The sequence below is a fragment of the Leiobunum rupestre genome, chromosome 1 (genome assembly GCF_980474605.1).
Source record: "Leiobunum rupestre chromosome 1, qqLeiRupe1.1.hap1, whole genome shotgun sequence".
NCBI lineage: Eukaryota > Metazoa > Arthropoda > Arachnida > Opiliones > Sclerosomatidae > Leiobunum > Leiobunum rupestre.
Window position 1 is genome coordinate 24,579,420 of NC_143384.1, and position 25,933 is coordinate 24,605,352.

The 25,933-nt window shown below is 36.2% G+C and overlaps 3 protein-coding genes across 5 annotated transcripts in view; all 3 read right to left on the reverse strand.

The window, feature by feature from the left end:
- Positions 1 to 3,300: 3,300 nt before the first annotated feature.
- On the reverse strand, positions 3,301 to 5,881 carry Uba3 (Ubiquitin-like activating enzyme 3). Its single transcript, XM_090177803.1, has 14 exons — positions 5,833 to 5,881; positions 5,439 to 5,544; positions 5,300 to 5,380; positions 5,157 to 5,239; positions 5,004 to 5,084; positions 4,896 to 4,939; positions 4,766 to 4,830; positions 4,541 to 4,699; positions 4,370 to 4,472; positions 4,107 to 4,311; positions 3,954 to 4,035; positions 3,780 to 3,880; positions 3,600 to 3,718; positions 3,301 to 3,511 (listed from the first exon to the last, which is right to left on the reverse strand). Exons 1-14 carry the CDS (start codon positions 5,859 to 5,861, stop codon positions 3,408 to 3,410), a joined length of 1,362 nt encoding a protein of 453 aa, XP_090033929.1. The 5' UTR covers positions 5,862 to 5,881; the 3' UTR covers positions 3,301 to 3,407.
- Positions 5,882 to 5,953: 72 nt separating this feature from the next.
- On the reverse strand, positions 5,954 to 8,942 carry UQCR-C2 (Ubiquinol-cytochrome c reductase core protein 2). The gene is made up of 11 exons (XM_090177795.1): positions 8,831 to 8,942; positions 8,511 to 8,603; positions 8,296 to 8,445; positions 8,170 to 8,234; positions 8,046 to 8,102; positions 7,764 to 7,986; positions 7,489 to 7,703; positions 6,654 to 6,873; positions 6,509 to 6,585; positions 6,290 to 6,443; positions 5,954 to 6,215 (listed from the first exon to the last, which is right to left on the reverse strand). Exons 1-11 carry the CDS (start codon positions 8,873 to 8,875, stop codon positions 6,129 to 6,131), a joined length of 1,386 nt encoding a protein of 461 aa, XP_090033921.1. The 5' UTR covers positions 8,876 to 8,942; the 3' UTR covers positions 5,954 to 6,128.
- Positions 8,943 to 10,088: 1,146 nt separating this feature from the next.
- Positions 10,089 to 25,933, reverse strand: part of LOC149961959 (BAI1-associated protein 3-like) — a 212,876-nt gene continuing 197,031 nt past the window's right edge. Inside the window, exons 11-30 of one of the 3 annotated variants that reach the window (XM_090177561.1) lie at positions 25,686 to 25,809; positions 25,372 to 25,605; positions 25,248 to 25,304; positions 24,263 to 24,280; positions 24,102 to 24,199; positions 23,982 to 24,033; positions 23,724 to 23,759; positions 21,874 to 22,058; positions 21,171 to 21,294; positions 19,898 to 19,966; positions 19,755 to 19,829; positions 19,325 to 19,642; positions 18,952 to 19,020; positions 18,189 to 18,335; positions 17,931 to 18,047; positions 14,690 to 14,773; positions 14,494 to 14,614; positions 13,826 to 13,949; positions 12,346 to 12,539; positions 10,089 to 10,465 (exon numbers count right to left, since the gene is read on the reverse strand). In XM_090177561.1, coding sequence (XP_090033687.1) covers positions 10,380 to 10,465; positions 12,346 to 12,539; positions 13,826 to 13,949; positions 14,494 to 14,614; positions 14,690 to 14,773; positions 17,931 to 18,047; positions 18,189 to 18,335; positions 18,952 to 19,020; positions 19,325 to 19,642; positions 19,755 to 19,829; positions 19,898 to 19,966; positions 21,171 to 21,294; positions 21,874 to 22,058; positions 23,724 to 23,759; positions 23,982 to 24,033; positions 24,102 to 24,199; positions 24,263 to 24,280; positions 25,248 to 25,304; positions 25,372 to 25,605; positions 25,686 to 25,809 — 2,332 coding nt within the window. In that variant the 3' untranslated portion in view covers positions 10,089 to 10,379. Of the gene's footprint in view, positions 11,292 to 12,345; positions 12,540 to 13,825; positions 13,950 to 14,493; positions 14,615 to 14,689; positions 14,774 to 17,930; positions 18,048 to 18,188; positions 18,336 to 18,951; positions 19,021 to 19,324; positions 19,643 to 19,754; positions 19,830 to 19,897; positions 19,967 to 21,170; positions 21,295 to 21,873; positions 22,059 to 23,723; positions 23,760 to 23,981; positions 24,034 to 24,101; positions 24,200 to 24,262; positions 24,281 to 25,247; positions 25,305 to 25,371; positions 25,606 to 25,685; positions 25,810 to 25,933 lie in introns of all 3 variants that reach the window. The other 2 variants (XM_090177551.1, XM_090177567.1) reach the window with 2 other exon arrangements.

A 25,933-nucleotide genomic window follows, 5' to 3' on the forward strand; every position in this document is an offset into this window, starting at 1 on the left:
AAAAGGTGTATGCAAAAATTCAGCCCGGGGAATTTTTTCCGAAATGAAATCCTAAAGTTACTGGACTATAAATTGCTTCTCCCCTTTCACACCTCGTGATAGCAAATCTAGCCAATCATATTCTGGAATTTTTCCAGATCAATTTAAGAAATTAACGTGGGAAAGCAGTAAAATTCGGACGCCAGTGTGGTCCTTTAATATGATAACACACCCTTAAGAGCCTCTTAGTTTAGTACTTAATTTATTTAGGTACTACGAACTCGCGAGTTGTAACCAACTATGAACTTCAAATAATACGCCACAAACGAACTTCTTGCTGCGTAATTGGGACGCTCCTGTAATACATGGTCCAAGAATCTAAGGGGACAAACTTGGCGTCGCTGAAATCGATTTCCGACGTAGTTTTATCTAGGATCAACGAACACAGCACCCCACACAAGGATAACGCAACACGTCAAAAGTCGTGCAGGTTCTTGCGTACAGTTTTCATTGGTTAGACGCTTCAGTGCCTGCTGCCGTCGGAAGGGGGAAATTTGGAAATTGTCTTCCCCCACGCCCGTAAAACGTTCAGCGTAAAGGTTCGTATAATGAAACTAGCCCTCAGCTAGTTGTGTGTTTCGAGGCACTCCACCCCAGTAAGGCCCCCCTGCCAGTATTACCGGGGTACCCTATTCCCCCCGCAAAAATAACAAAAAAACTCGCTTTTCTCTCTCGTCCCAAACCCCCCAGTAAGGCACCCCTCCCCCTTTTTCCCATGCGATAATTACCGTGGTACCCTTTTTCCCACAAAAATTACTCAAAAACTCGCCTTTCTCTCTCTTCCAAACCCCCCAGTAAGGCACCCCTCCCCCTTTTCCCCATGCCAGAATTACCGGGTTACACTTTTCCCCCGCAAAAAAAAAACAAAAAACTCGCCTTACTCTCACGTCGCAAACCCCCCTGAACCTCTGTAAACCCCCTGTACCCAATGGCAGATTTTCTCCCCCCTCATAACGAACAGAAACAAATACTCCCTGAGCCCAGATTCCCCTTTGTCCCGCGCTGTTTATAGTCGAACCACCTCAGTAACGAAGCGAAAGGCAGTCATGGTTTCGCTCTGTTCCACGGACCGCTTTCTCTTCGCCGCCCCGCCTTTGGTTTCATGACGGACTAAGCCCGATTCCCCTCTGTCCCGCGCTGTTTATAGTCGAACCACCTCAGTAACGAAGCGAAAGGCAGTCATGTTTTCCCTCTGTTCCGCGGACCACTTTCTCTTCGCCGCCCCGCCTTTGGCTTCATGACAGATTAAGCAAACATTCTAGAAAGCTCGGACGTACGACCGACGTACGAAGCCCTCCATATAATATAGATTTGTACACAACACTGCATCAGCGTGTTTAAAGGCTAGCTGCGTTCTCCTGGTGGTTGTCGCTCCTAGGTTTCATAGAGAAGCATGATCAAGGAAGATTAATATTCCTTGGTTAGAGCTAAATTTCTAGTTTCAATCAATCCGGTGTTCCCTCCATCGAAAGCGTCCAGACATATCTTTCTTCCATGGTGCAGATTTAAAGAAGTGAGGGTTAAAAATCCCACCCCATTTATCATTAGTATGGAAGTTCATACTCCTTTAAAGGGGTAGACAGCGCTTATTGGAAAAAACCAAAACATTTTGGGAAATTTGAACATTAAAATTTTTTTCTACTGTTGTGTTGGTAGCTATTTTTAAATTGGATGCTCTGCAATTTGGTGTATAAAAATAAAAATTATCCTATTGCGGCCCATTTAAAGTCGATGACCTTTACTCGAGGGGTCGGACATTTAAAATCCCGTACACTTTGTCTAAAATCGCAAAATCTTTTAACTCTCTCTATGGTAAATGAACATTGAAATCCCAAAATCACTTCAAAAAGTAATGATAAAATTTCCAAAATCTCTACGAAATCCCGTACAAAATAATGGCAAGTGTCCGACCCCTCGCCTTTACTAGGCTAATACTAAAAGCCAAGGACTTTATTTTAAATGTCTAAACTATAGATACACTGAGTAAGTTTAGTTATTTAAAAAATGGTATTTAATTAAAAGTTAAGGAATTTTCCTGTGGATATTAATTTTAATTCTTTCCTTTTATTTTTGAGCAAACAATAAATATTTCTAATTTTTAGGGATGTGCGGATAATGTTTTTTGGTACCGGTTCGGATATCAAATAGCAGTTAGATTTCAAATTATAGTTCGGTTCGGTTATCGTTTTATGGAAACTTCGATAACTGTTATCGGTTTCAATTTAGATAAATTTCGGTTTTCCAAATCGATTAATCGTTTTGTTTCAAATACAAATCGATTAATTTTTTTGTTTCAAATACAAATCGATTAATTGTTTTTATTAGAATAGTAAAAGGTTAGTTGTTACTCTAAAAAAGAAAATCGGCTTATTCGAAAGTTTTACCGTTTAGAAAGATAAATGATTACTAAAAAAGAAGGTCGTTTCTGTTCCTTGTCTTGGTGAAACTGGCAAAAGGATAGTAAATTAAACAAGAACTGTTACTAAAATAGATAAAACGACATGATTCTGTCCTTTGTCTGTGAGACCGTGAGAGAAAGAAGAAAGTCAAACTGAAACTAAAAACCGAGAGCGGGCGGATTCCGTCCGTCAAAGTGCGTGACTTCTTTTCCTCAAAGCGCGCGGCTTCGCCCCCCCTCCCTAATCAAGCGGCTACCTAACGTGTTTTAAAGATTCCTCTGACGTCACTTTATCCCTCTGCTCACAACCTTTGCCCCCTAGGCTTTTCAGTTGGAAAACCGGCTTTAGATGTTAAAATAGCTCGGATACTCGATATAGATTTTTTTAATTCGGATATTAAGTAAGAAATCCGAGTAATCGGTAAGACAATCTGTGAAAACGATTAATCGAAAAAAAAAATATTATTTTCGAGTAGTAAATCGATAACCGAAATTATCAAATACTTTATAAACCGCCAAAATAAATTTCGAACCGATTTCGATTTATTCAAAAAACACTATCCGAAAAATGCGGTTCGATTAACCGAACCGATAAGCCTTGGTAAACGATTATCGGCACATCCTATATGGTAGGCTATTCCTTCCATACAAATGTAAATGTTTTATGTTAAAAAATAAAAAGCTGAACATGTATTTCCAATTACTCATAAGGCCTTCAATAACATGTGGGTAAATTTATATATAGGCCAATCTAATGGACGGCACTAAAACAATCGGGATTTTCTGTTACACATACTGCGACGAATGATCATGATAACTAAAATTTTTAGGTTAATAAAAGACAAATTCTACCGGGTCTCACTTTCATAGACTTTTTATTATATAATGCACAAAAATAACTTAATAAATTGTTTGGATTACATAACAAAGGATTTTTTTAAAGCATAAATTCAGTGATGTTCAAAATGTATCAGTCCTTTTCCATGTCTACTGCGAGTTGTAGTTTGAAAATTAAAGAACGAGGGGAAGTAACGTCCCCAACAACTATCTCTTGACTATCCACAAGTCCCAATTCTAAAATTTAATTAATTTTCTGTAGTTACGGGACAACCTTTTGTAACTGACTTAAGAACCCAAGATTAAATACCGCAACTTTCCCTACCTTTTAAGGTTTTCTTGAGATTAGACTTTGTTCGTTCTTCAATAGAAGGAACTGACTGCATATATAGGGTATGATTTTTCCCATTCACGCTTGTTGTTAAACCCGGAGATTTCATTTGTCTGAAAAGAAAATTTTTAAATTATTATGTTTGTGTTTTTTTTCTCCAAGAGCGAAACTTACAATGTGGCACTTTCACAGAGATAGTCAATAACTTCTTGAAGTTTTGCAGATTCTGGAAATTGTAAGAGTTGAGGAATTTGGCTACACGCTAAACAGTCATCCTAAAAATTAAATTTACGTGAAAAATAGGTCCCATTTATATCTAAATGAAAATCAATTGTCCAGTAAAATTACCCTCTTCTCAGCTTCAAACGTGTAAGTGTAAAGTCCATCTGTATCGTTGAAATTCATGTAGTTATTTAATGGATTTGAACAGCTAAAAAATTGCGCGATGGTCGGTTTCAATTAGATCTCAAAATGGTTATAAAAATGGTATAATCTTTTTACCTAGTAGCTATTTTGAAAACTTCTGTCGAACAGGCTGCTGCTATGACTGCATTCGTAGATGCTACAGCGGGTATAATATGCTTAATAACTCCTTGCGTTAACCTGTACGTAACCCCCTTAATATCGTATTCGCTTGCCCTGGCTTGGGCTTTCTCAAATATCCACTGAATATGCTGAGGATCATCATTGTCAATTTCAACATTTTCTATTTAACATGGGTGAGTTATTTATGTCTCTATTTCTAAACTAGAACAGTCATTTACCTCCAAATGGAAATTCCTTTGACCATAAAAATATCCTAACATATTCAATGCAATGTTCTGGCAACCTTGGAGTGTGAGCGATAGTGCATAATGGAAAGTTTATCTAAAAAAAGGTTTATTTTAAAAAGAACTTAAGCCAAGATTTAATAAAATATTAAAACACAGGCTTACCTGTGGAGGGTAAAGATCTAATGTACATTCCAGACAAGCTGTCATTCCTGGTATGATGACACGAGTATGACCTTTAAATCCTTCAGTTCCACCATCAACCATCGGAATTATTGTAGACTGGTCAACATTCCCATCGTCATCATAGTCTAACATACTAATCTGTAAAAAAATTGTTAGAATTGGCAACAATTCAGATTACGATAGTTATTCAAGAGGAATACCTACCAGCATTCCATTTATCCATCTTCTAGCTACTATCGAATCAAGACCACAAACAATGATATGAAAACCTAAAATAATGAATTATTAATTGAACTTATTATAGAGAAAATTTTTAAAAATAAAATATATTTACTTCTGTAGAAAGATTCATCATAATCTTGAATTTTCTTAAAGTGACTACGTAACATTCATTAAGTTCAATTGGGACTACTTTTACATTTCAAAAATCAAAAAAGGATACGGATTAACTTTACAGCCAGGTATTCGTTCATTTATGAAACTAGCAGCGCAATTTGCTTTTGGTTTACCAATATCACTTGGCCTAGTAAAGGCAATTATCATTTTCTGTGAGTTAATAATATTCCCAAAAAATAAGGTACAAACATGTACCTACCGAAACAAAAATTGACGATTTAGATTTGAAATGTCAATTGTGTCCATATCAATAACGTCTACATTACGAAAGCCCATTAAACCCTTTAAAAATGATCATGCACTTAATGAAAATACAAGATATTTGTTATTATTTAAGCTTACCAAATTTTTCAGCAATTCACAACCTAAACCTCCTGCTCCAATAACTAACACTTTACAAGTGGATAGAAGGAATTCTAGTGGCTGTTTTTAAAATTTCATTTAGAATATTAAGTGCTTTAATATGGGCATATAAAATTACTTCAGGTCCAGGCTCAAAATCGGGATGTGAAAATGGCCCAGTTCTTTCTAATATTTTACGAAGGTGTGTCCAGCGACCAGACCAATTCATTTCTGATTGTTCCGGGCTAAAAGAAACCATAAAAATATTAAGTATAAAGAAAATTATCACTAATTACGAGCTAATCGGCTTTTAAAATATCAATCCCGGTATTTTATAACCTTCAAAAAGTTTGAATTTGATAGACAAAGGCTTAAAAGATATACGAAAATATGAAGAATTACTAACAGAATTTAAGAAACGAACAAATTAACCTTATAAAAGTTAAATAAATATTACATACACCTAACCAAACATTAAAATTAAAGCGCCACGATATTATTGTTTAAAAAAATTAGGAAAAAAGTATGAATACCTTCCACAAGACGATGCATCAGCAGCCATTTTGAAAATACGAAAAACAAACATTTAATTGGTCAAAAAATTAAAGAAATAGTCTGCTAATTTCAGCGCGAATTCAAAAATTGTCTTCGATATTATTATTTTGACTTTATTTGGATGTAAGTTTTTATTCACATATTTTCTTAACCAAAACGTTTCCATATACAACTACACATAAGCTAATTCATTTGAAATTGAAAATTTAGCTTAAAAATGTTTTATAAATCATAATTTAATATTTTTTTCTACACGATTTGGATCTATAACAATTTAAACAAGTTCTTCCAAGTGAGGAACGTTTTGCAACCGACCGTAAGCAGCCATCGCTGGTTTTCCTTTGATAATCTTAGCCGCCGCCTGAATATGAAATCAAAAATTAGTGTTAATGCAAGATCAAAAGGAAATTAACAAAAATATACAAGGAAAATTACAGTTGCAACATCTTGAGCTGAAACTGAATCAATCGTAGCCATGAAATCACTATCGGAAGGTGAACTTCCAGCTGCGAGTAAAGAGTCTCCCATATAACCCAACATATCAGACTGCTTCTCTCCTAATATGCTCATTGTCGCTTTACATTGATGCCTAATAAATATAATTATTGTATTAACGCTAAAATATCTAAAATGTTTCAATGGAACACAAATTACTTTGCAGTTGCTAAATCCTTTGCCGATGGTGAGGCCTTTGCAACTTCACGCATTTTAGTCACCGCAGCTTTAACAATCTTGTAAAACAAAATAAATAAATAATTTAAATATGAAATTAAGACATAATAGAGAATATTAAATATACCTGTCCCATGTCTTTAGGGTTTCCTGCAACGTAGAACCCGAACAAAGCACTATCAGAGTGTAATAGATTTATGGCAGAAATGGCAAATGGGTCAGAGGTGACTTTAGACACTGCCTGTCCCAATTTATTTATGTTGCCATCACTGTAATGAACTCTATGACCGTAGCCCAAAAGCTGCTGCAGCACGGCCAAACTTAAAGCTTCCTTTGTCTTTGTCAATCTTATTTAAAAAAAATATTAATTACATCAAAAATACTTCAAATTAGAGGTGCGCGAGTAATCAAAAATCACGAGTACTCTTGACTCGAGACTCGAAAATAGAATAGAGTCCTTTGCCAAGGTTTAAAAGTTACTTGAAATGGACTGGAGTTTATAAATAAAATTTAAAACACCCGGTGAGTCCATTATTTCCCGGAAAGTCTATTAATTTCCAGCGGTTCTTTTTTGCTTTGCTTACAAATATTCCACAAATAATTTTTATTTTGGAGTAAATATTTATCATAAAAGCAATAACTCCCTGATAAAAGTAATAATAAAGTTTAGTTTTCAAGAATTTTTGTAGTTCAAATTAGGAATAATTAGTTAAAATATTTTTTCAGATTTTAGATGGTTAGGAAAAAATTTAGGGCTCGAATAGGACTTGATTAGAAAATAAAGACTTTAATTATCCTCAAAAGAATTAAAATCCATTTCTTATGGACTCGGAGAGTTGAATGAGTATTGCAAAATTGGACTCTAAGACTCGCAAGTCCAATTTCCCAAGACTCGGGACTCAACTCGAAACCTGAAAAACAGGACTCGCACACCCCTACTTCAAATAATAAAAATTAATTACCCAGCTCCTTCAGCTACAATAGCAACGTGAGCAAGCGGAGAAGTACTATCAATAAATACTTCTCCTCCTTGATACTTGCTGGCACCATCGGGTCCAGTTATGCTATCAATGGTAATATTTTTACTGACATAGTCTAAAAGAACTCCATGATCAATTCCAAAAGCAACAACGGCTGTTCGGTTAGATCCCCAAATTTGGGCAACATAGTTCTGCAACTATAATTAAAAATTATTATTAATTAGAATGTCAAATGTGCTAAACTAAGTTTCACATACCATTTCCTGACTATGCTTTCCTATCATAAAAGATGGGCTGTATAAGGAATTACTTAGTCCTCCGCGATAAGCCGCCTTGTGCAAGGCTTCTATGACGACTGCACTTGGGTTAACATTCAAATCAGCTACTTCATAGATTAGCCTTTTCTTCATGTCAGATAGCTCCCATGGATTGAAAGATGTTTTGGTCGCAACTTCGGATAGATATTTAAATCCAGCACTCCTACATTATGTCTTGGCATTAGTTAAAGGACAAAAAACTGCTTTAGAAATTTAACGTACACATGATCCCGGTTGCAGGAAAGTTCATATGAAACAACATCCCTGGTTACACTTGCACTGAATGAAAAAATTTATGCAAAAACTATATAATTGTCAAGATCAATTGAAATGTTTTGGAGGTTACCTCAAATTTGATCCCACATATTCCAAATTCCTAGTAAGACCAAACACAGTATTGTTTTTTGTGCCCTATAGCAATTCTATTCATTAATTTCAGCTATGAATATCATTGATAATAAAAAAACTTTACAGTTCCAGCAGCATTTCTAAGGGCGTGGGACAATCCTAACTGGTCTCGTGATTCGTAACGGGCACCTCCTTTAACAAATATCCCAATACGAGAAATTGGGGAATAGTTTTCAATTGATGCTACAATCAGTCCATTGGGAAGTGTTGTGGTCTAGATATACGAACAACAAACATGAAAGTGAGGCCATTTTTAACTAGTAGCTAAATATAACACACTTTAAGGTCTTGTTTTGGTAATGAAATTCCCTCTGAAGATTGAGTTTTCTTAGCAGCAGTTGCTGCAGCAGCTTGGGCGGCATATGCACGACTCTATATAGAAAAATAATTAATATTAAATCGCGTAGAAAGTTAAGCACTTGGGATTAAGTTAGGAAGTTCAGTCGGCAAACTAGTCGCCAAGGCTTAGAACAAAGTACACATTTAAGCTATTAGCAAACTTAAACATAAAAATAATGAGAAAATTTTACTTTACTTAGTTCAAACCGCATTAAATCATAAACTAAGTAAAATTTTACCAAACATTATATTTAACTTACGCCAAAAATATTGCCGAACGACGATCCAATAACCTTTCCAGCCATTTTTCAGAAGGTCAATGAAATTTATCCAAAAAAACGATAGATGGCGGGCGCTCTTTGCTAATTAAAGTTTAAAAAAAGGCGGGAAATTCAAAAACACGAGTCACGCCAATTAAATATAACGGTTTTTTATTACAATTTCGGGTGCAATTAATACAAGTTTGAAAGATAAATATCGTAACGGGTTTCCTTTTTGTTATTTACATGATATTTTTGACAACGGTGCAAAGTGTATAATAAAGGAACGCAGTGAGATTTTGATATGTACAAGGATGTAGGGTCATTATTATTTTTTGGTTGAGAAAAAACAGTTTTCATTCTGATATGTTTGGTTCTTGGTCTCACGCCGCTAGTAATGTTGTCTCGTTTATTATATTTATTATTATTTGAGACCCCAATATTCGCGCAGTTTATTTTAACAAAAATGCACTCCCAAATAAAAATATGAAAACACACTATAATATCTCCAAGCAACGTAACATTTGACTATAAAGTAACAGAGGTTTAATTTAGCTTTACAACTGAACAAAAAAGCCAGTGTTTTAGCAAAAAATTCCACATTTATACAAACTTTTGCCCGTGCATTATTGGTTTAAAGCTAAATATTAGTGTAAAGATACGTTAGTCACGAGTAAATATATTATTTTTGGTAATAAATAGATTTTTTCACCTTTTTTGAGAATATAAAAATGTGCATATTAAATGGTTTTCAAAAGCTGGACAATTTTTTTTCTTATTCAACACTAAGCAACGTATATATATATTTTATTTCAAACGCGCGCTAACTATATGCCAAGGCTTAGATAAAAAGGTTCATTAAAATTTGACTAAATTCAAAGACTTAATAAACCTAGATTTTGATTAAATATATTTTTAACCTCTTTAAAAAAAACAAATTTACTAGGTTTTTTTTTTAAGTTTCCACATTTAAAAATATTTAAAGGTAGTGTAAAAGAAATAACCAAGAATAGTTTTTTTTTTAAAATACAAATATCTTTTTTTTTAAATAATAGTACAAAAACCGTTATATAAGTTTTTAAAATCAATACAAAAAATAATAAACCAAAAGTAGAAAAATTTATTTTCTATAAAAGGCATTTTTTGTTCCTTTCGAAGTTATTTTAAGTTAAGAACAAAAATTTTAATTAAATTTCATTCTCCCTATATATAATTATCACAATCACTCGAAGAGGTATATTTAATTTTTTTTAGGGATGGAATTTTTCAATAAAGTGCTTTATTTTGTTTTGTAAAATACAAATACCAAGAAAAAATTGTAGAAATGTTTTTTTTTTGTATACTGGTAGTTATTATTTTTAAGTACCCCATGTATATCCCTAACCCTATTTAGGGAAAATGTTCAAAAGCAACACGTAAAAAAGGAGAATCAAAACGTTTTTAAGTATCCATTTTCGTTCTAAATTATGTTTATTTTCGAACCTATCACGCGTTATTTCATTTTATTAACTCAGCAGGATTGACTTATTTTGAAATTAACTTGAAAAACTTAACAATGTCGATTTCTATGTTGTTTAAGAAATTCTTGGGCTTCTTTATCCCAAATTCGAATCTCCAGCGCTGCCAGAATTTCGTCTGTTTATTAAATAGTTAGTTAGTTAGTGAAACGGTTAGTAGAGAGCGTTGAAAATTGAAAGGATGAGTTATTTCGGGTTATAATTAACCAAATAGTTAAAAGTAATATCGAGCCACCTAGTGAGCAACGCTGAAAGTCACTTAAATGCTGGATTTCGTCTGCTAAGCGAGCAATTTGTGTACGACTAAACGTAGCAATGGTTCCTTGGTCATCTTGTTTCTTTTTCGGCGGTCCCAGGAATTTGCGAAAGGATTGCTAGGACTAGGGTTTCGAAGTGTTTTGGTTTTTAGATTAGGTTATATTAGGTTAGTATAATACTAAGGTATTTTGCTTCAAAATTTAATTTGGGTTACGAGATGACTTTTAACCATTGAAAATTGGGAACCTTTGCTATCGTTAGTCACACGTTTTTAATATCTCCCGCTGAACCAACGAAAATCCAGAATTTTACGGACTTCACACGTTGGCTACTAGGTGGCTCTATGCAAACTGAAATGGGTTAATAAAATAACGTTTCAGATGAAATATTAAGAAATGATTAATTCTTAGGTCATAGGATAGATAAGTTAAGATTGAGCCATGGTTAATAGTAATTTTTAGAGAGTTCTACGCCTTGAAATAAGAAACCTTGAAAGTTGAAAAACATAAAGCCATGTTCCATATAAATTAGGAAAGCTTTAAGCCTTGGTTAAAAAAAGATAGTTATTAGTTTTTAATCTAATCAATCTCTGGGTTCTGTGTCGATTCCTACAATGCCATGGTGCTTAACAAACTTAACAGCCTGTTTGTCCCAAGTTCGAAGTTCCAGAACTTTCATAATTTCATCTAATTTGTAAGAATAATTAGAATTTTTCTTTAATTTAATAATATTCTGCTTAATAAATATCGAATTTTTATTGCCTTAAAAGTATTCAACGCGAGGGGTCCGACATTCGTACAAATCCCGTACACTCTTAGATAATTTTTTATTTTTTTTTAAATCCTCAAATCCAGGGGAGTAGGAACCAGGGGGGGGGGCAAGAGGGGCAATGCCCCTCCCTAGAATTTTACTGGGATGGGCAACTAATGTTATTGCCCCCTCCAACTTTTTGGTCAGTTTAACTCTTCGCAAGGCTCAAATTATCATTTTAAAAGCATATAAAGCTTATAGAACCTCAACTGTGTTTAAATTTCAGTCTTTTCCCGCCAATGTATATAGTAGAAAAATGTACAAATGAAGCTACACTCCATTAAAAATTCAAAACCAGTCTCCAGACTCTTTTGGTTTCACTTTGCCCCCTCCAACTTCTAGAACGTTCCTACGCCCCTGCTCAAATCAATTCCAAAATCTCAAAATCAGCCTAAAAACCAGAAATCAACACTGAAATCGAGCTCTGAAATCTCAAAATCAGTTTCTAATTCTGAAATAACTTTGAGATTTAAAATGCCATAAGCAAAATTTGCAAATGTCGGATCCCTCGATTCTACGCCTTCGTTACTGTAATCTTATGACGACATCTACTATCAGAGAAGAGAAAGGATTATTATGCAATTACAATAGATGGCGTCATGATAAATATTAAATATTAATAGAAACTTGGCAGCATGACGTATATAACACGTCACCAATGCTTTTTCCAATTGAAAAAAGATACCAGCAAAGGTACGGCGTGACGTCATGCTGCCAAATCCCTATACAGTTCCATTTCGGCTCCTCGCCCCGTCAAATCACTACCTAAAAATGTTTGGGGATTCATAACCCCCCCCCCCCTTACGCATACTAGGGAACCGAAACGTCTTGTATTGATCCTAGGTTTTAAAATAAGACTTAACCTGCAAATAAGTCCGGGCCACAAGCTAACCAAAATGGGAATGAGAAATGCTAGAGCTAGAAACGTACTTCGTTCTTTGGGCCTTTGCAGAATAAGTTCTCTAATTTTGGCATCTCTGGCGGTTTCTCCGTTTATCCCAGGAATGTTGTTCAAGGAAATAAAGGCTTCACCTTCGAAATCGTTTCTCGTCATGACGTCATGGTCCATGACGGTGAAACACAAGATGGCACTATCTCGTTTACAAAGGTCGGGGGTCACTGGACTGAGAAACCACAAAATAATTAATCTTACAAATTTATACCCAAAATCACGGAGAGAAGGTAAGAAGTGGTAATATGAAAAGACTTTAATAAGTCATAGTGATAACGGCTGGAGAATGGGGATGACAAAAAAAGGGGGCGACATAGGGTTTTATTTCGTGGGTGAAGTGACGTCGTAACGCCCCCTCTTCGATTTCGTAAACGCCCCCCTCTACAGCGTCGTAACGCCCATCTTTAGAGCGTCGTAACGCCCATCTTTAGAGCGTCGTAACGCCCTCCTCTACAGCGTCGTACAGCCCTCCTCTACAGCGTCGTAACGCCCCCCTTTAGAGCGTCGTAACGCCCCCCTCTACAGCGTCGTAACGCCCCCCTCTACAGCGTCGTAACGCCCTCCTTTACAGCGTCGTAACGCCCTCCTTTACAGCGTCGTAACGCCCGCCTTTAGAGCGTCGTAACACCCTCCTCTACAGCGTCGTAACGCCCCCCTTTAGAGCGTCGTAACGCCCCCCTCTACAGCGTCGTAACGCCCTCCTCTACAGCGTCGTAACGCCCTCCTCTACAGCGTCGTAACGCCCTCCTCTACAGCGTCGTAACGCCCATCTTTAGAGCGTCGTAACGCCCTCCTCTACAGCGTCGTACAGCCCTTCTCTACAGCGTCGTAACGCCCCCCTTTAGAGCGTCGTAACGCCCCCCTCTACAGCGTCGTAACGCCCTCCTCTACAGCGTCGTAACGCCCTCCTCTACAGCGTCGTAACGCCCTCCTCTACAGCGTCGTAACGCCCATCTTTAGAGCGTCGTAACGCCCTCCTCTACAGCGTCGTACAGCCCTTCTCTACAGCGTCGTAACGCCCCCCTTTAGAGCGTCGTAACGCCCCCCTTTAGAGCGTCGTAACGCCCCCCTTTAGAGCGTCGTAACGCCCGCCTTTAGAGCGTCGTAACACCCTCCTCTACAGCGTCGTAACGCCCGCCTTTAGAGCGTCGTAACACCCTCCTCTACAGCGTCGTAACGCCCCCCTTCAGAGCGTCGTAACGCCCTCCTCTACAGCGTCGTAACGCACCCCTTTAGAGCGTCGTAACGACCTCCTCTACAGCGTCGTAACGCCCCCTCTACAGCGTCGTAAGCCCCCCCCCCCCGACTTCGATTTCGTAACGGTGCTTCAAGCACGAGAAAAAATACCCAGTGTCGACCCTTAATATCAAGCCCAATTCCCTTGCTTGTTTCTCGATACATGGTTTACAATACGCCTCTTCCTTCCAGTTACACGTTAATTCTGGTAAAAATACTTACAATTCGAAAGACTCATCAAACATAGGAAACAAAGTTTTCTTTTGAATTTTAGTTTTTTGTTGAGGACATTCGGGGAACAGATGCCGGGGCAAAAGCTCGATAATTACAAATGGATCGCTGTATCCTAATTAAAATAATTTCAATTAAAATAAATTAAGCGTGCGAACAAAAGTAAATTATAAATATATAAGTAAAGTAATTTATATAATGTCCGAAAAAAGTAAATGGTGAAAATGAGGTAACAGAAGTAAATGGTAAAAATGAGGTTACAAAAGTAAATTGTAAAATTGTGCGAACAAATGCAAATTATATAATGTGCAACAAAAGTAAATGATTAAATTTTGCGAACTAAAGTAAATGGTAAAAATGTACGATCAAAAGTAAATGGTAAAAATGTGCGATCAAAAGTAAATGGTAAAATTGTGCGATCAAAAGTAAATGGTAATAATGAGCGATCAAAAGTAAATGGTAAAATTGTGCGATCAAAAGTAAATGGTAAAATTGTGCGATCAAAAGTAAATGGTAAAATTGTGCGATCAAAAGTATGGTAAAATTGTGCGATCAAAAGTAAATGGTAAAAATGTGCGATCAAAAGTAAATGGTAAAATAAAAAGTAAATGGCAAGATTGTGCGAACAAAAGTAAATGAAAAAAAGGTGTTTCCCTTACCATTCGGGTCTAACGGTATTAAGTCTCTGGCATTGATTACATCTACACAGAGGCTTTCAGCGGCGGAATTGTAAAATACTTTGATGGTTAAAAAGCCGAATTCGCTTTTTTCGATTTTCTCCTGTGATATTTGATAAAAAATTTATATTTAATAATAATAATAATTAATTAATGTAAATGTCAGTTAAAATAGTACCTGTTCCTCTATCCTCTGCAAGCAATATAATTCGACTAAATGAATAGTGTCCGATTTGTGAAGTTTGAGAAGGTGTTCCACGTCCTGTCACAATATTTTACAATTTAGACAAAGCCAAAAAGATTTCATTTCCCGCTAAAAATCGCGGAACGTAACCATCGAAAAATCTGCCTCAGTCAATTGCTGCAAAAGCGACATATCACAAATGACCCAAAAGCGTGTCAGTACGGAGTAATGTTTAATGAGAGCTTGTCGCGAAGTTAAAAGAGGGAGTGGGAAAGGGGGTTAAGAAAACGTCCTCGAAATTCGAAATTTCCTCCACTTCAGCGCCGCCGAGTGAGGCGTTTTAGAACGTATGTCTACGGGCAAAAGTGACATAATTACCAAAAGTGTGTCAATCGGACCTATTTCTGAATGAATGTTACGAGCGAAATACAAGTTGGGAGGGGAGAAGGGAAAGTATGCCTTGGGGAGGGAAGGAAGTTAAAACCAACAAATAACGCCTCGTAGTGAGGAACGGAGGAGCTAAGTAGCACTGGTCAAAGTTAGTATATTTTTTTATTTATCTTCGTTCTGTGGAGATGCTATCGCCATCTACCTACGATATAGTACCATAGACTAAAAAAAGATCCAAAAAGGCGACAATAAATTGTCTTTTATATGGTCAATCTCGAGTCGAGCATTCATTAAACCTTTAGCATACGAAAGTACAGGGATTGTCACACTTTTGGTAATTAAGTCACTTTTGCTACGGGCTATTAAATCGCGCCAGACCATAGACTAAATATACCGTTGCTAGTACTATTCCAACTACTGTTTGCAGGGTTGGCAAAAAAAAAATCCAGTATGGTTAAAACTGGTTAAAAGTGGAAAACAAGCTTAACACGGCGGCGTATTTTCACGTGCAAAATGAATTTTAAGATCCCCAATTGCTTATATCTAGCCCTCATTTCTTCGTGAGACGACGACGTGCTGCCGTGATTTGCACAAAGGCATTAACGACCATTTTTGACATTTTAATGTTTTAGTTTTATCTGGGTAAGTTGGTGGTGCTGATTCTGAATCTGAAATTAGTTTGTTTCTAGCCCTCTTAGGTTTTAAGATATACGCTTGTCACAAAAGCATTATTTCGGTACTTTCACGGAACTACTTCGCAAATAGGCATTAAGCGCCATCCTTTACTTAGCACAAAAGCATTTTATGGGTTTATCCAATCAGCATTAAATGCTTTTGCGCGAATAATTTAAGTAATATGAGATTACCTTTAAATAATTTGCGCAAAAGCATTATTGCCTTTGTGAACATTTAAAACTCAAAAAATACCATGCACATCGGAATTTAACTTAAAAAGCGCGATAAAGGAACCGCTAGTTTCAATCAGGAACTATAAATTTAAAAAGAGCAGAAAAAATACTACTAGATAGGATATTTTCCAGAAAATTCTGAGGGAAAGTTTTTCATTGATAAAAAAAAGCAACAAAACTGAGTTTTTCTTAAAATGACGTTTTGGTTGTTAATGCCTTTGTGCAAATCACGGCAGCGTAGCAGACGACAAAAAGTGAAAGCTAAGTTTTAGTTTAATTTTGGAATAAAAAATTCTGCATTTTTATTTGAAATAAATAGTATTGAAATTTTCAATAACACTTCTAATTCATTTCTCAATATTTTTTAATAAAAAAAAGTGGTTTTAACCAGTCTGGCTAGTGGCTAGTTCTCGCTAACCCTGCTGTTTGGCTATGTGGTCTATTGTGGGACTAGCTTTCAGTAAATATTTTAACGGGGCGGGCGCAAAGGTAGAGTTGACACACTTTTGGGTCTTATGTCGCTTTTGATTGCTGTAGTTGATTGCCATGGTATTGGATATGATCATATGTAACATAATTACTCATAAGTATGCCACTAGCTCTATTTCTTCACTAACGGTTTGTTTCACAGATATTGCGTCATCCGTACCCTACGTAATATTTGACGTAATATTTGATGTCATATTTGACGTCATCGAATCTCAAATGCCGATAATGCCGTCGCCCAATTAGCTCTACGTCTGATAAATCGACGGCCATTATTTTAGTAAACAAACCGGTTTGAACAACCAAGGCTTAGGAGCTAAAATGAACTACAATATAGTGTCAAGTTCTGTTAATGTAATTAATTTGCAAATCAATGAAGTTCTTGGAGACTCACGTTCTAAAATAAATTTGCATTGTCAAATAAAAGAAGCAGGTTTATTGGAAAAAATAGTTGAAATTCAGGTTGAGCTTTTCTGGCGCATCTACAAGGTTGGAGTCTTTGCAGATTCTTTTGAGCCTAGGCCTAACTCTTCTAGGCTTGATATGGGTTTTAATAACGCTGGTGGAATATTCCACTTCGACGACTTGTTCCATTTTCGGAAAGCGATTACTTATTGGTCATTTTCCCCAACCATTTATTTTTCTAAATTACTCATTATTTAAATTCATCCCCACAAACCGAGCGAGTTTATAAATTTCAATAAAGCTACATTGGGCTGACTAAAATTCCGACGCAAAAAATTCCTTCTCAATTTAGAGCTTTTCCATTGGCTTAAATAAATATGTTAGTAGCCAATAGTGTGACTCCCAAAATTACTAGGATGTATAAAAAGGTTAAAATCTAACGTAGTCCACCTTTTTACTGGTTCGTGGTGAAACAAACCGTTAGTGAAGATTTTTGAATGGAATAAAGGAACAGTGGCATACTTATGAGTAATTATGTTACATATGGTATGATGAATAACATAGTGATTACAGCATAAATATCAATGTTCATCAATAAATTAATTAAGTATAAATAAATACAATTGCTTTTTTAAAGTTAGTAAGTGAATGTATTTAGCTACGTTCCCTTCCAAAACGTATTTTGTTTCAATTGCATACCATTATCATTATTAGGAAGATTGATATAGTAAGATATACTTCAGATTAAACTAAATTAGAAAGCGTGCCTATTTCTCTAAAGTAAAGCTAAAATAGAAATAGCAATGTTTAATTATTTAAAGCCTAGACTTTTTAATTTTATCACGCAAAATCAATACGAAATCATGATCCAACCTACGCCTGGTTTTTCGCGTCGTTTACGATCAAACGCGCGTCGTAACGCCATCTATTATAGCCATTTAAAGGTAAACAATCTCTTAGGCGAGCTAAGTAAACCAAACCGTCGTCTAACGTCTTTTAAAAGCCCCGCGGGTACATTTATTGTTTTAAAAGCAAAACCAACTTACGTGATAAAGAGGATTTTGGAGCGTTTGCAACGAAAGTCCTTTTCCGCTGGCGTGGAAAAACTCAATCAAAATACCAAGGGCCGTGGCTAGACGCAAAAAGAAGGGCTGACGTTCTTTCTATGCGAGACGCAAAAAAAAACCAAGAACCGTTAAAGTGGGTGTTGGAATAATATTTTCAATTTAAAATGAACGGTTTTTATGTAAAAAAAAAGTAAACATCACGCCAAGGCTTAGGGAAATAATTTTATATTTACGTACCCCGATATTGCTGCGAGCTGTGATGGTTATTTCTTGGAGAACAATTACCCAAATCGCCTCCAAAACACGATCGAAGTTTGTTCTCAGCATATTATTGTACAGTAATTTCAAATTGCTGTCTAGGTAGTCCATTAATGGTCCAATCGCCTGTCAAAATACGATATGTTTTTTTTAAAAATGGCGGGTGGAGTCATTTAGGGCAGAACGTTAGGCCAACTTTGATCACGCGCTGTTCACGATACAGCGGCCAACACATTCGTCGAAATTCCGCGAGCAAGGATTTTCCCCCTATAAACTGTAGGAGGTCAGCGCCACGCTTGGTTTTTATATTGGCTTCAATGTAAACACTATTCTAAAAATAAAAATCCGCTAGGGGCGCTGACGTCATACACATCTTTTGCTCAGAAACGTCAACGAATGAGATGGCCGCTGTAGCGCGAGTGATGCGCGAGATATAAAAGTTGGCCGTGGCTAGGCATTTGAAAAACATTTCTAATAGCGCCATCTACAACCTAATATTGTAAACCCATTTCTTTGGAGTGTTTAATATTGCTAGACCACGTATGTTAATCCCAAAAATTCACAAAAATACGCAAACATTAAATTGGGGGAAAAATGCTTACAGCGCTATCTAGAATGTCGACAAAAACACTTAATTGGTGAAATGAGATTACAGCGCTATCTAGAATGTCGACAAAAACACTTAATTGGGGAAATGAGATTACAGCGCCATCTAAAATCGAATAAAAGAAACTCAACTTACATTATCAGCGTCCAGCTTTTCGGGAGCCCATGCCAAATGGAAAATGAACTTTTTGATATCGGGTCTCATCTAAGAAAACACAAGAAAACGTCGATTCAATGGTAATTACGTCGGTTCAAGGGTAATTACGTCGATTCAAGGGTAATTACGTCGATTCAAGGGTAATTACGTCGATTCAAGGGTAATTACGTTGATTCAAGGGTAATTACGTCGATTCAAGGGTCATTACGTCGATTCAAGGGTAATTACGTCGATTCAAGGGTAATTACGTTGATTCAATGGTAATTACGTTGATTCAATGGTAATTACGTCGATTCAAGGGTAATTACGTTGATTTAATGGTAATTACGTTTACTTCAAATTTAATTCGTACCTTTTCAACGGACCCTCCAACAATGGAAAGTATTTTATTGACAACATCTTCCTCTGAGCTATGGATCAAACCGTACAGTGCCGATCTACACTGGTCACCACCTCGCTGACCCTCGGCTTGTTCAACGGCCAAAACCACCGAGTCCAAGTTTAACTGCTCGGCCAATGGGGTCAAGGCGCGTCTGACGTGTTCAATGTTATTTACGGTAATGCACAGTTGTTCAGTGACGTCGAATTGACCGACGTTGTCGTAATAGCCTTCCTGAATCAAATGCTGGTGGGATATGTTGGCGTAATACATAGCACCGTCACAAATCGCCTATTGAAACGTATAAAATAACGCTATAGTACACGCTTAAAGCGTAAAATTTATACAAAAGACGCCATCTGTAGATTTTAAACGAAATTATTATGAAAACAAAATTATCTACCTCGACAATTTTGATGACAAAACCGAAGGAACCAACTGGGTCTGGCCAAGCTAGTTGACGCCAAAACTCTTTTATCTAAAATTCATTATCATTAATTAAATTAAATTTAAAATAGACTAATATAAATTAGACTAAACACTTACTTGGACAAAACAAGTAGTAGTATCCACGGCGGAAGTACTATGTTTAACGTAGGAATCCAGAAACTGAAACTAAAGTTTTGCCAACATCCAAACTCGTTAGGACTTGACCAACACAAATTTTAGGCTTGTCACTAATGTAATTTAGCACTGAGAACGTATTTAGGTCCCTAAGAACTTTGAACGGGAACATTGGCGCCGTCTGCCATGCTCTTATACTTTTTAAGAATCATAACACATTAAAATTTAGCAACATATGGAAGTTGAAAAACTGTAATACTTTTGATATTGAATGACCAATTATTAAATCTGACTAAACTAAATCGAAAAAATATTTTATGTAATGAAATTAAATTGTACATATTTTATAGTAACATAACAAAAAAATCATAATTTTAGGGCGTAGTAATTCCAAAAAGTATAAAAAGTATTCGCGACCGAAAACTATCGCTACGCCATATTTGGTTCGCCATTGAAACCTAGATAGATAGCGGGTATTAGTTTTTCCTCATCGTTATTCGTAAATTTGACTTTATAAATAATGATACTTGCATATTAATATAATTTTGGAATCGTTTGCTTATATTTTGATAAGTTTATTGAAGAACCAGACGTACGACGGTCAGAATACACACAAATCCTTAGGATTGTGTGTAAAAACGTTCTTATGACTTTTTAATTTGTCTGTAGCAGACGCTAGATCATAGGCGCTACCTCGGAGAAGCTAGCGCCGTTACGCCACCTAGAGTCGTTTCGGTCTCATCTTGGCTTTGGTGCATGGTTCTTAGGGACGTAAATGAGTTCTTGGTAGCCCAGAAGGCGTTAAGCCATAAGCCGTGCGTGTTATATTAGTGTAATCAAGAATGTATTGAAGTGACTAAGAATATTGGACTACATTATTCTGATTCCCATTCTCGCAGCCTTTGGAGCTTAAATTCGTCTGCTTTCCCATTCAAGTTTGCTATGTGGTATAAACTTGAATGCCCCTTAAATGCAGACGAACTTTCTCCGCAAAAGCGGTGACGATGGTACCATTGGTTAATGCTATGCTCAAATATTCTTAGTCACTTCAATACATTCTTGGTGTTATGAAAACGCATTTAAAGTTAGTTTTGGTTAGTAAAAAAAGCTGCTTACTTTCTATTAAATCCAGCAAAAAATGTTAGGTTTGAAGGCCAAGAAAAATATATCAAATTAGTCGCGAACATGTGTTAGAAGAATGTTATTTTATGTGAAAAAGCGACTTTGGAAAGCGCTAATTTTTCTATCACGTTACCTTATCCAGTTCGAGGGCTTTTTGAATACGCTGACGACACTTTATCTTGGCCAAAGTAAACCACTGATTGACCACGTCGGAGAACCAAAGGTGGTAGTTTTTGAGGGCCATTTGTTTGCGTTCTCTATCAAAATACCAAATGAAAAAACGTCACGTTAGTGGTTCGGTGCATGGAACTATAACTGTTCGGTGTTACACCGAATTATTCGGGTTTGGGCTCTGATAACTAGAGCGCGTTCGATATGGACTCAGTGCCGTATTTCCGCCTAGGCCAACCTAGGCCGTGGCCTAGGGGCCCATCCTTGGAAGGGGCCCTCCAGTGACCGTAATTACTGTATTCGAAGTCATAAATCTATAATATCAATCGTAATTTATATTGGAAAAATTCCTAAGTAGAAGATTTTGTTTTAAAATTACCAAAATTTCTGCCTGGCAGTTTACGGACGCAGCCTTAAATCGCAATGTTGCATAATTATCGCGTATTTAGTCGACGATTGTTAAGAGCTTTTATTTAGTAATATAACCGTAGAGCTCAGACTTCTACGCTGAATCAGGGATAAGAGTAAATACAGCGCGTGAAAAGTGGGCCCAGACTCCTTATCTGCCTATGGGCCCTGGATCTCTAAGTCCAGCCCTGGATATGGTTCTAATGACGCGTCCAACTGCTACACTACTGAAAATTGGAAATAGTAATAATTCTTACTCCGCAGGCAAATTCTCTTTGAAACGCACGAACTCTTGCAGGGCAATATACAATTCAAACATGGCTGTGCCCATAGTTTGCAAGCGACCGTCCGTTTCATCTTCGGCATTTCCATTGCTGGCCGCAGCTACGGCCGCGACTTTAGTGCACGCTTCGGCCACACGAGGGCGCAGGGCTTCATCCACCTTGACAAAGAGAATCTTTATTGCATAAAACAATAAAAGAATGTCATTGGACACACGGCCTCAGGGTTAGTAGAAATCCAAGCCCTAACCAATCAGCTTTCTCCGTAGACGGTAAGCGACAAAATGGCTACCAAGGGCGCGTCAAAATTCTATGAAGGAATTCTTCTCTTGAGAAGAGTTTTTCGTGAGAATTTTTCTCCCCGTGAGAACTCGCTAAAAAGCCCCACGAATGGAAGGATTGAAATTATTGGCCGCGTGTTTTGGCTGAGGTAGGAACTTCCGGGAAAGCAAATCAGAGTAACCGGAAACGATTAACGCAACCCGGTCTAAAAACGAGTGGCACAAAAGTTCCACTAAACGGAGCTACACCTTCCATTCCTGGGGCTTTATATTCTTTGATCTAAGCCTTTGACAATAAATATTGTTATTTCAAAAGTTAAAATATTAGCTTTGACTTGCGCAAATATACTAATAAAGAGTTATATATACAACGTTATTTCAAGTGCACAAAAAAAATTGCGCGCTTGAAATAACGTTGTATGTATAACTTTTTATTAGAATAAATATTATTTTTACACGATTTCACGACAATATAGATCGATTTACAATTTTTAAAAGGGCAAAGACGACTTTAAAGGGGTAAAATTCATCCGAGGTAACGTGGTGATGGCGTTATTTGTTAGTAGATGGAGCTCTGATAGCAGCATGACGTCATAATTTTGATTTTTAAAGATTTGTTGAAAGTTCTCAGTTTTTAGTGGAGAATGGTTTTGTCGAGGTTTAAAATACCAAATTCTTTTCCCTGATTTTATAGTTTAAAATCGTTTTATAGAACCATCTATGGCGGAGAGTGTTAACTACTGTTAAAATTAATTGTTAATTTAAATTACCAAAAATTTATATTTTTTAATAAGAATTTAAAGTACTATAATTTAGTAATTAATTAAAAAAAAATTAAAAGTTTATTTTTCATAAACTTTATAGTGTCGCCATCTACTACAAACATTATTAAATAGGAAGGTACCTCGGGTGGATTTCGCCCCTTTTTGCATATTTCCCTGTAGGCAATATGTGAATGCGTCTATACGAAGGAAGAAAACATTTTATTTATAATTTAAAAGGAAATATTTCATTATAAAATAACTTAACATTCGGTTTTCTCTGAAATTCATTTTCGTCCACAAAAATATCGTATTGTTTATTTTCTTCAGCATCAAGTAGACTGACTAGAATATTAGCTGCCATTTTTATTTATAATTTCCCCCTTTTTAGAACTCGCGAGAAGAAATTACGTCACTTCCTGTGAGAAAGACCGTCAAAATTTTGAGAAGTGAGAATTCTTACTATCAAGGGAAGAATTGTTAGAATTTTGACGCGCCCCAAGTGGTTACCGACTTGAGTGGAGCTGTGGCTCAGGACTGGGCTTTCGCGTTAGCTACGACTACGATAATTACGTATATAGAGACGAAGTATATTAAAGCGTAATGTTGAAAAATAAATTACAACGTCAATAAATGCATCGTGTCAATGTGACTTTTTACCAGTGTGAACCAGAGCAAATTAAAAAATTGAAAATCGAGTGATTGGAATGAAAATGCCCTTCGTGCAGTGAGTGCGCTACAACATCCGTTACTACAACCACTTAGGTTCAAGTTTATAACAAACCTTGGACTGAAGTTTCCTCAAAAGTTCGTCTGCTAGCTATCCGAGTTGAATGATCAAAAAGCAAGCATTTTTAAAATTAAATGTTAAGCCTTGGTTAAATGTTAAGCCTTTGTTAGATTATTTTTAACTGTTAACCGCAACTTATTATTTATTGTTAGTTAAAGCGATGTTAATATGAGTTATGTTACTTAGTATTAAATCAAAATATAATATTATTAAACGACAATAAATAGTTAATTTAGTAAATAAATGTTTTACCAATTTTTCCAAATGCTTGTATATTACGGCAGAATAGTTAACTTTAACAGTGCTGCAGAATAAACAATAATAATTATTTTTAACTATTAAACTTATTTAAACACGGTGCAGTTTACGAACCTTTCAAACATTTTATTATAATGTAAAACACCCTTTTGAAGATCATTATCCAAAGTATTGGTCAAGTCTATCAAGCTGCGCAGTCCACTTTGTTCGCTCTGGAAATTTGTTAAAATTAAAGTTAATTAACTAAAATTATAATTATCTAACTAATAATCCACCTTTTGTCCTAATTTGGCCTTGGCAGCGAAAAAAATTAAAATTACCATTAAGTATTTTAAAATTAAAATTAAAAGCAATAATCAAAGCATTTAAATCAATCAATAAATCATCTGCTAATATTAAGTTTTTAAAAATAAACATGAAATTAACGCAAGTTATAAGAAGTATTTGACACGCAAACATTTTAAATTAACACGGCCACTTCACCATAATTTTTAATTTTTAAAATTAGGCTAAACTAAAAATTAATTTAACGTCAATATTAGAAAATTATTGGCAACAAATTTAGCTAAGTCGACCAAAGCAGACAACATTTTAGCGTTCGAAGCCTCACCACCCACAAAAAAACTCACAATAACAAGACTTAAGTACTTCGACTCTTCAATAATACTTCTAGCTCTACCAAACTTTACGAACAAAATATTAATGAATATAAAACGTTTTAGTCTCAATAGGCGCTTAAATAAAACATCTTTAAGGAAATCGCCAAGAAGTAATATTTCCAAGAGCCAGGACCTGCAATTTACCGTTGATACAGTGCTTGTTGAAATAATGGAATTTTCTCGCTTGTAAACAGAACGTTGTGTTTTTGCCAAGCCAAGGAATCCATACTTCTACTTGGAATGCTTATCGCGGCAGATTTTTGTCTCGATGTGGCTGATGGTTTTTTTTGACGTCACTATGTTAACTTAACAAACAACAACGTAGCAGAGGGTATTTCTTTCTCTCGTACGCTATACGCCAGGATAAGCATTCCAAGTAGAGGTATGAATTCCTGCCAAGCCTTAATATGTATGTCAAAAAAGCTACCTGGTTAAAAAGGAAACACTTTTTGCGTACCGTACAAGTGAAAAGTTTATATTATTTCAACAGGCACTATATAAACAGTAACTTGCGGGTCCTGGCTCTCGGAAATATTACTTCTTGGCGATTTCCTTGAAGATGTTTTATTGAAGCGTCCATCGGAAAACGTGAAATACGTACCTTCACTTGGGGTTGACAAAAGGCCACGGTTGTCGTGAACCATTCCGTAGTGCCTTTCTGAGGAAAACAAACGAAATTGGTTTAAAACGAAGAGTTCCGAACGAAATGAAGTAAAGAAACTAACTTTGAGAGCATTGACCACGTCCAGATGAAGTTCGTGGCGGAAAGGACAACACTTTTGAAAACCTTTCATGTCGTGAATCGAAGCCAAGCTCCTCAGCAAGAAGAAAAGCTTATGTTCAGCCAACTTGTTGTTTGGCGGGAACATGTCGCGGTGTTTACGTATCAACTCTAAGCAATAATCCACGAATAGGTTGAACGATTCCGCCAGTGCTGACTCCTGGTGGTTGGAAATGAACTTTATTTTGTAGTTGAAAGTAGTTTTAAAGAGATTTATTAAAAAAAAATTTAAAAGGAAATGTTTGGAAAAATGGTTACCTCATCGCGAGATAGATGGCTCTCGGCGTCGCCCCAAGCTTTATCCAAATCGCTCAAAAGCTGGTACAACAAAGCGTAATCTAGTACTTGCTCCATGTGTTTTCTACTGTACGTTATCCAACGGCTGATAATGAAAATTAATATTTAGCGTTATAGTTAATTTTAAACAATTAAAACTATTGTTGTTAATTTTCCGGAAAAATGAAATGCGGAAAAATTTCCGCAAATCGGAAAAATAAAAAATTGAA